This window comes from Hordeum vulgare, chromosome 4H (genome assembly GCF_904849725.1).
Source record: "Hordeum vulgare subsp. vulgare chromosome 4H, MorexV3_pseudomolecules_assembly, whole genome shotgun sequence".
NCBI lineage: Eukaryota > Viridiplantae > Streptophyta > Magnoliopsida > Poales > Poaceae > Hordeum > Hordeum vulgare.
The window spans coordinates 257,377,471-257,386,234 of record NC_058521.1 but is presented as its reverse complement, the minus strand read 5'-3'; the positions used below and the strand labels follow the sequence as shown (position 1 = coordinate 257,386,234).

General features: G+C 45.9%; 1 protein-coding gene across 1 annotated transcript; it reads left to right on the top strand.

Moving 5' to 3' along the window:
• The first annotated feature begins 1,379 nt into the window (after positions 1–1,379).
• Positions 1,380–7,525, top strand: LOC123448483 (cystathionine gamma-synthase 1, chloroplastic). The gene is made up of 11 exons (XM_045125396.1): positions 1,380–1,855; positions 1,953–2,056; positions 2,149–2,222; positions 2,315–2,483; positions 2,821–2,880; positions 2,978–3,181; positions 3,251–3,337; positions 6,616–6,723; positions 6,813–6,908; positions 7,003–7,121; positions 7,213–7,525. Exons 1-11 carry the CDS (start codon positions 1,474–1,476, stop codon positions 7,331–7,333), a joined length of 1,524 nt encoding a protein of 507 aa, XP_044981331.1. The 5' UTR covers positions 1,380–1,473; the 3' UTR covers positions 7,334–7,525.
• The last annotated feature ends 1,239 nt before the right edge of the window (positions 7,526–8,764 follow it).

The window sequence follows — 8,764 nt, the reverse complement described above, 5'->3', positions numbered from 1 at the left end:
TTGTTCATCCAACAAGAATGCAACAAATATTGCGCCGCACTTGAGAGCGTTGAAGCACGTACCGTGAGTGGTATTGGCATCGGGGACATGGTATGACCTCTTCTCTTTCCTTTGCTACGACCATGCCTCGGCCTCCTCTATGATTAAATATGTTTGCATGTGCAATTGTTGTTGATCACGTAGGCATTTCAATCTTTGGAAGCATTCAAGGCCCGACACAACGACAAGCCATTCACTCTCACCCATTGTTGGCAAATCATCAACAATTGCCCTAAGTTCAAAGATCAATACCGCGAGCTTCAAAGGAAGAGAGGCAAGAAGGCGGCCGCCTTAGCCAGAGGCGGAGATGGTGAGGCGTTGAAGAGGCTGAGGGGCAAGACCAACTCCAAGGTGGACGACAAGTGTGATGCGGCATCATATGCTTTGCATGGCATGATGTCTTAAAAGGAATGAGGGACGAGAATAAGCGACAAGGCAAGAAAGGAGCAAATGAAGCAATACATGGGGCTGCAAACAAAGAAGCTTGAGACGGAGGAGGCGGCCAGGTAGAGGCAGCTCGACATCGAGGCCGCCAATGCTGCAACCAAAGCAAAGGAGGTGGCGCTGGCGATCATGAGGGTGGACCTGAGCAAGATGAGCGAGAAGACAAGGAGCTGGTTCGAGGCCCGATAGAAAGAGATGTTCGATGCCGATGGCCTGAACTAGGACGCCAGACCGGCCGTGGCCGTTCTTTTTTTGGAGGCTCGCATGGTGAGCCGACCCCTGGCTGTGTTGCCGGCCACCGGCTGTATTGTCGGCAAAAATCCTATTCTTTTTTGAAGGTCGGGTGTGTTGCCGGCGAGGACGTGTAGGCTGGCTGTGTTGCCGACGTGATCTAAGGCCACTTTGCATGAACTATGGGCCGTGATTATTTGAATGTTTGTGTTTGAAAATGAGGTGGACATAATGCGGCTAAGGATGCATCCGCGTGCTGGACGCACGACCACCGCATCCAAAAAAATAACTCAAACATGACTCCATCATTCATTCCAAACGGACATAATCTTGGATAAAACGGACATCCGGATGGGTCATGGTGAAGTTGGTCTAACGACCAAAATCAAAGGAAATCGAGGGAGCTCGGTGGAGACGAGTTGACCATATACTCCCTCCGTTCCTAAATATAAGTCTTTTAAACGATTTCACTAAGGGTGTACATACGGAGCAAAATGATTGAATCTATACTCTAAAGTATGTCTATATACATCCGTATGTAGTCCACTAGTGAAATCTCTACGAAGACTTATATTTAGGAACGGAGGGAGTAGGTTTGAATGGGTGCTCTTTGCCAAACCATGAATGCCGTCGGCTCGACTCCACTACAAATAGACCACTCGTCATTTCGAAAGGCCACACCAGCGCCACCCAATCCACCAACCTCGACCCCTCAATTCCGTCGAGCGGCCCGCGCCGCCACCCAAACCCTAGCTCCCCATGGCCACCGTCTCCTTCTCATCCGCGGCGTCCTTCGCCGGCGATAATAGCGGTGCCCTTACCTCCGCCACCATCCTCCGTTTCCCGCCTAACTTCGTCCGCCAGCTCAGCACCAAGGCCCGCCGCAACTGTAGCAACATAGGCGTCGCGCAGATCGTCGCCGCCGCTTGGTCCGATCGCTCCGCCGTTCCCTCCCCCTTCGGCGGCGGAAGCCGCGTCCGCGGCACCTCCTCCCATGCCGCTGCCGCATCCGCCGCCACCTCTGCGGCGGCGGCTGCCGAGGTTGGCGCCATTCCTAACGCCAAGCTCGCGCAGCCGTCTGCCGCCACATTGGCCGAGCGTGCCCTGCTCGGTTCCGATGCTAGCCTCGCCGTCCACGCAGGTAACATACTCGCTCGCTTGTTGCCCATCAGATCTAGGAGTATTTCCCGCAGCTATCCTTTTGGTTTTGTCATGCTTGCTGTTTTTCTCTTCATAAGGCGAGAGGCTCGGGAGAAGGATCGCCACAGACGCGATCACCACGCCAGTAGTGAACACCTCCGCCTACTGGTTCAGTAGCTCGCAGGAGCTGATCGATTTCAAGGTTTGAATCCCCCTACCTTATTGCTATTCTGTGCTCTAGTTGTCAGATTTGATAAATCTGCGGTTATGTTGTCAAAATCTCCTTTTTGGTAGGAGGGGAGGCATGCTAGCTTCGAATACGGTAGGTATGGGAACCCGACCACTGAGGCTTTGGAGAAGAAGATGAGGTGAAATATGGATTCTCCTCTTTTTAGTGGATTTTTGTATGCCTTGTTTGTTCCATTTCAGATTTCCATAGTTGCTAATTTTGATGGTGCAGTGCATTGGAGAAAGCCGAGTCCACTGTCTTTGTGGCGTCAGGGATGTATGCAAGTGTTGCTATGCTCAGCACACTTGTCCCAGCAGGTGGGCACATCGTTACAACCACAGATTTGTACCGCAAGACAAGAATTTACATGGAGACTGAGCTCCCCAAGAGGGGAATTACGGTAATATGTGCTATCATTATGCTTATGCTCTTTCAGTAATATGATTAGGTGTCTACGCAATTAAGTTAGTTTTGTGAGAACCAGTAGGAGAGGTTCATAGCAGCAACATACTAGCTTGCAGGTGATATAGTTTCTGTTGAGTGATGTGGTATGGGACCACATTTCAGAAGCCTAATGAACCTGGGGTACAAATGCAGCTTCATTCAAGATCCAGTATTTTAGACGTCTTTACTTGATAAACGTGATCTGCATGTTAACAACTAATTGGAGTGAATCTTTGCTGCCTTTCTTTGTATAATATGTGGGGATCTTATCTCTTTGTACACCTGATGCACAGATGACTGTTATTAGACCTGCTGACATGGATGCTCTCCAAGATGCACTTGATAATAATAATGTGAGTTTAATCTTTGCGATTTCCTTCACCCCCTTTCTTGGCATTAACCTATTCATCCACAAGTAGACTAATTCATTTGTTCCTTTTTTTTCCATAGGTATCTCTATTCTTCACTGAGACTCCTACTAATCCATTTCTCAGATGCATTGATATTGAGCTTGTCTCCAATATGTGCCATAACAAGGGAGCATTGCTTTGCATTGATAGCACCTTTGCCTCCCCAATCAATCAGAAAGCACTGACTTTAGGTGCTGACATTGTTGTTCATTCTGCAACGAAGTATATTGCTGGGCACAATGATGTACGTTGATGAATCAATCTTTAGTACTCTATTTACAGATAAGATCACTAAGATTTTTTTGCTTTTAAGGTTATTGGAGGCTGTATCAGTGGCAGGGGCGAGCTAGTCTCCAAGGTCCGCATTTATCACCATGTAGTTGGTGGTGTTCTAAACCCGGTATGTTGGATTGACATACTTATCCATCTCTTGAACCTGTTTGCTTCTTTCTAGCAAGTTTCACTATATACCAGGAGTTATATATGGTCCCCATATATTAGCTAGCTTCATCCTGGGATCCTGCAAGTATCCATAGAACAAATTAATCTGGAAGGTAAGTCCTGAACGATTCATTAGGCTTTGTTTGGTTGTTGGGGATATAACGCCCAGGGGAGGAAAACCAGAGATGAGATTGTACCGGCCACACCTGAACCCTTCGAAAACCAAAGGCTGGACAATTCCCTTGCCACCATTTGGTTGAAAACCATGGATAATTTCTTATTCACGATATCTCTGCAAAAAAAAATGGAGAGACCCTCTTCAATTATGACCCAGCACCAGGATTGTGGGAGGGCTGCTTTCGATTCTTTGAGCTCCGTGTCCGTCATGTTCAAGCCATCCATGGCTGCCCCCTCGTAGGCTGTTGACTCCGCTAGCAAGCCCCATTTGATTCTCTTCTTTCTCACCGTCCGCCTTTACCGAATTGAACGCCAACATCTTGCCAGTTCTGTTGAGGTGACTGGAGTGGCAATATGTGTGGCGATGAATAGGTACATGTGGATGAGTGAGAGGAGATGAGGAAAGGACTTGGCCATGGATGCGGGATGGAAGTGTTACCAGCAGTGAGATCAAGAATAGAAGCGTAGGTGACAATGGTGAGAGGTAGTGCCTGTTGAAAGGGAATAGAGGGATTGGTGGAATAGTTGTTGTATTGCTTGAGCCTCATGAACATATATATAGGAGTACATGGTCATCTTGGAGTACAAGTCAAGGCAGGAACAAATCTGTTAAGCTTCATGCACTAGCCAACGCAACCAGAAGTCCGAACTGATGGAAAATGCTAGGCAATCCACATATACAGTTCAACACCCCCTCTCACGTGTAACATGGATGCGAAAGCCAGGACTTGAACTCAAGACCTTAGGCTCTGATACCATGTTAAGCTTCATGCACTAGCCAACGCAACCAAAAGTCCGAACTGATGGAAAGGGCTACTGCAATCCACATGTACTGTAACAAAATCCTAGTCTATCTATGTTTCCTAAACAACCACGTTACTCAACATCCTCCTGCAGTAACGGTAGCGTCGCATACGGTGAGACTGAAGAAGAATTCGAAGGTAAGCCGACGGTCATCCCCCCACAGTCGTAACGGTTGATGTATCGTGGAAGTTGTGGCTGGAGTGGAAACCGTCGAGGTTGCTCAAGCAAGGCGGTAGCCCTTTGTGCGTTTGTCGAGGTAGCCGGGAGCGTAGGGTGGTGTAGCTGTGGTTGAGGTAGCCGTGCGAAGAATGCCGTGATTGATGTCAAGTCGGGGTAAGCGGTGTCGAGGAAGCCGTCGTGAAGCCGCGGGCGCAAGGAGGCGCCGAGTCAGTCATGGGCGTAGTGGTGTCGAAGTAGTGATGCGCTGGGAAGGATACATAGTTGACGACGCGTCGTGCCGGGTTTGCCAAGCTCGGGGGCATTTCGTGGACGAAGGCACGCATCGGTGTTGCCAGCACCGGGCATGCGTAGACGGACGAAGACAATGTTGACGATGCGTCGGTCCAGGTTTGTCAGGCCCGGGAACACAACAGGGACGAAGGCACGCGACAGTGTTGCGAGCACCGGGCATGCGTAGACGGGGATCTGCACACAACTTGTACGCCATGTCGAGGAGGCTAGCAGGGAAGGACTCGACGACGGTTGCGGATCAAATCGGCGGGGGCCGATGTAGCCCGCGGTGGTCGGAGTAGATGAAGTAGTCGGGGAAGACGACGATGACGCTGGCGATGAGCTTGGTGTTGGATGAAGATGAAGGAGGTGGATGGGCGGCGCGGCTCGGGTGAGCGAGCTGCAGCAGCGCCAAAGGAGAGCGGCGGCAACGGCCTGATGGCGGCGTTGGCGGCTGGTTAGGAGCGCGGCGGCGATGCTCGAAGTAGGCGAGGAAGAGCCCGACAGCATGATGAAGACCGACACGGATGATGGCGTTCCTGCGACGAGACTGCGTGTCGCATACCACACGAAGTCGATGCGTGGGGACGGCACGTCGCATACCACACGAAGTTGACGCGCGGGGACGGCAGAGTGGACTGCGCGCCGTGGCGCTACGGCCTGAAGGGGCGACGCAGCGGCGGTGCGCGGGTCGGTGCAGCCACGGTGACGGCCTCGTGTGGCGGCGGGGACTGTGTGCCACCACGCTACAGCCCAAAAGGGCGGAGTAGTCGCTGGTCGGTGGAATAGTTGTTATATTGCTTGAGCCTCATGGGCATATATATATAGGAGTACATGATCATCTTGGAGTACAAGTCAAGGCAGGAATTCCTTCCATGACTTGGGAGGCATTCTTTTTTATCCGCGGGAATTGGCAGGGAAGTGAAGAGGATTTTCCCGTCTCACATGTTGACCAAATCGTACGTAGGAAAAATCAGGAATAATTTGCGACGGGGTAGAAGTTTCTAGTGAATGGGCGGGGATCCGGGTCGCCTCCTTTGCTGCCAAATGTCGCCTTATGGTTCTGTGATCCTGGGTTCACTTCAACCCAGCCAAAACTGGCATGAAACAGCTGGTTTAGTTTCTATAATATGTTATATGATCCAAGTGGTTGACTTATTTAAAAAAAATGAACACCCTGGCTTAGATGATTTGGGAAAAACCATATTTGAACTCCCCTATGGTTTGTTGCAGTGGCAAAATATATAATACTACTAGATTTACACTGTCTTTCAGTCCTACTAAATGGGACAAAAAGAAATTATTGCTGTTAGTTTGTGCTCCTACATGAAGGCGCTGCATTGCTTTTTGTCACAGAGACATGGCACATATAGTATTGCCTCCTAATTTAAAGAATTAGATTTGGCCTCTCAAATGTTCAATTCAATAAATCAATGAATGAGAATGTACTACGAGAATCCTCCATTCAAATTATCTTTGTAATAAAATTCGTATAACTGAAGACAATGATATTTCTGTAGTAATGCATTGGTTCATTCCTAGTTATAGACTAGTAAGTTGCCAAGATTGAGAAGTTTGACCTGCCAGGCATTGAACCTATAGCTTTAGGTGCTATGCTATCCTTGTTCAATGTGAGACTTGAAGCTGTTTTTTTTTTGAACACAAAGGGCTTGAAGCTGATTTTTTGAACACAGGACTTGAAGCTGTTGAAACACAGTTTGATAGTACTAAAAATATGTACTCTGTATTCTTCTGTGTGTCACCTTGCTTATAAGCTCTCAACATTTCATTGCATTGTGATGTCAGAATGCTTCCTATCTGATCCTCCGGGGCATGAAAACACTGCATCTCCGTGTTCAATGCCAGAATAATACTGCTCTACGGATGGCCCAGTTTTTAGAGGAACATCCAAAGGTGTGCTAACTATGTCTCTTTTATTCCTAGACTACCGGCCATCTATGTTTTTTGTTGCTTTAACTTAAACTTGTATTTCATATTCCTAGATTGCACGTGTATACTATCCTGGCTTGCCAAGTCACCCAGAACATCACATTGCCAAGAGCCAAATGACCGGCTTTGGTGGTGTTGTCAGTTTTGAGGTAATTTGCTATCTTAGTAAAATACTATGCCAGAACACCAAGTCTGTTGACTTTATTAACAATTTTTAACATATAAATTATCTTGTGTGTTTAGGTTGATGGGGACTTCGACTCTACTAGGAGATTCATTGATTCTGTCAAGATACCCTACCACGCCCCTTCATTTGGGGGTTGTGAGAGTATAATTGATCAGCCTGCCATCATGTCCTACTGGTATTAGCATAGATTTATCTGTTGGCACATTCAGTACTTGTGCACATGATATTATTTTAGTTTTAACTCTTGAGCTGTGATCCATAAACAGGGATTCGAAGGAGCAGAGAGACATCTATGGAATCAAGGACAACCTGATCAGGTTCAGCATTGGAGTGGAGGATTTTGGGGACCTGAAGAATGACATTGTTCAGGCCCTCGACAAGATCTAAGTGTCATATGCATCCCCATAACCATATTTGCCTTGAGATCTCGTGGTGAACTCTTGATATCTGTTCTGCTTACTGCGAATAAATTGTTTCATTTGTCTCCTCTCTTTTTTTGCGGGGAATTTGTTTCGTCTCTTTGTTCTGTTGATTTCAATTTCAATAAAGATTGATAACCATGACTATCATAGGATAAAACTGAATTCACGTATTTTTATTATATATAATTACAGGCAACACATGGCATCGCAAGTCAGCCTTTATTTACTTCATTTTAGTTTTGATTAGAGCACCGTTGTTATGCTCTTTGTTGCACGTTGGTAGGATGAACACTTGGTTTTGGGCCGAGCCTGAGAGCATTTGGTTTTGTTCTTGCAGCGCAAACCCATTTGACCTAACCAGGTAGACAACCAGTTCTTTTGGGTGGCTTAAAAGTTAAACTGTCTCTCTCTAGCTTAAAAATAAGCTGTTTTTTGGGTCTTCTAAATAAGTTATCTCATAACTAGTTTCGAAGCCAAAATAAGTAACAGAGACGGCTTATGAAAAAGCTGGGGAGGAGGATGTCTATTTTGAAGTCGCCAAAAGATTTGGTCCATATATTATTTTGTTCTTGCAGCGCAAACCCATTTGACCTAATCAGGTAGACAACCAGTTCTTTTGGCGGCTTAAAAAATAAACAGTCTCTCTCTAGCTTAAAAAATAGGCTGTTTTTTGGGGTCTTCTAAATAAGTTATCTCATAACTAGTTTAGAAGCCCTAATAAATAACAGAGACGGCTTATGAAAAAGCTGGGAGGAGGCCGTAAGTCGCCAAAAGATCTGGTCCATCGATTAGTTGTAACTAGATGCCCGTGTGTTGCAACAGGAGAAAAATGAACAATGAAAAAAGTGTAGTCCATTGATAAAAACGCGCGTGGATACTGTAAAAGAGGCACATACGTATGGTCGATTATAAAATATGTACAAAGAAAGAACCTAGTGCAAATACATCATGTCTAAAGATTATAACATTTATGAAATATTGATGCTTAGGTTAACATGTTACAATACAAATAGTCGATACGAAATAAAGACATATTGATTAGCATTGTATCTTATATAATATTTTTAAAATATTTAACATGTAAAATAACAACATATACAAACTCTACACATTTTTCTAATCAAGTTTCATATATAACATGTTTAAATTGGATTTACGGTTTAAAAGATATTGTTATTTGAAAATTCATATTTATTCTGAATGGACTTCGAGCTTATTAACGCATATGTGAGGGGTTTACATATTTTTTTATAAAAATGATTCACTCTGGCTACAGTTTGGACCGCGGGTTATTTAGCATGAAAGTAAGGGGGTCTTTTGTAAAATATGAAAAAAAAGGTTCGTTTCACTTATAAACGGATTGCGGGTTAATTAGAGGAAACTATAAGGGCCCTTT

Bases quoted from the DNA above. Each gene is read 5' to 3' on its own strand.
- LOC123448483 (XM_045125396.1), top strand. From the start codon at position 1,474: ATGGCCACCGTCTCCTTCTCATCCGCGGCGTCCTTCGCCGGCGATAAT. The intron at 2,057-2,148 runs GTTTGAATCCCC...CCTTTTTGGTAG, and splicing joins AGGAGCTGATCGATTTCAAG to GAGGGGAGGCATGCTAGCTT. The intron at 6,724-6,812 runs GTGTGCTAACTA...TCATATTCCTAG, and splicing joins TTTTAGAGGAACATCCAAAG to ATTGCACGTGTATACTATCC.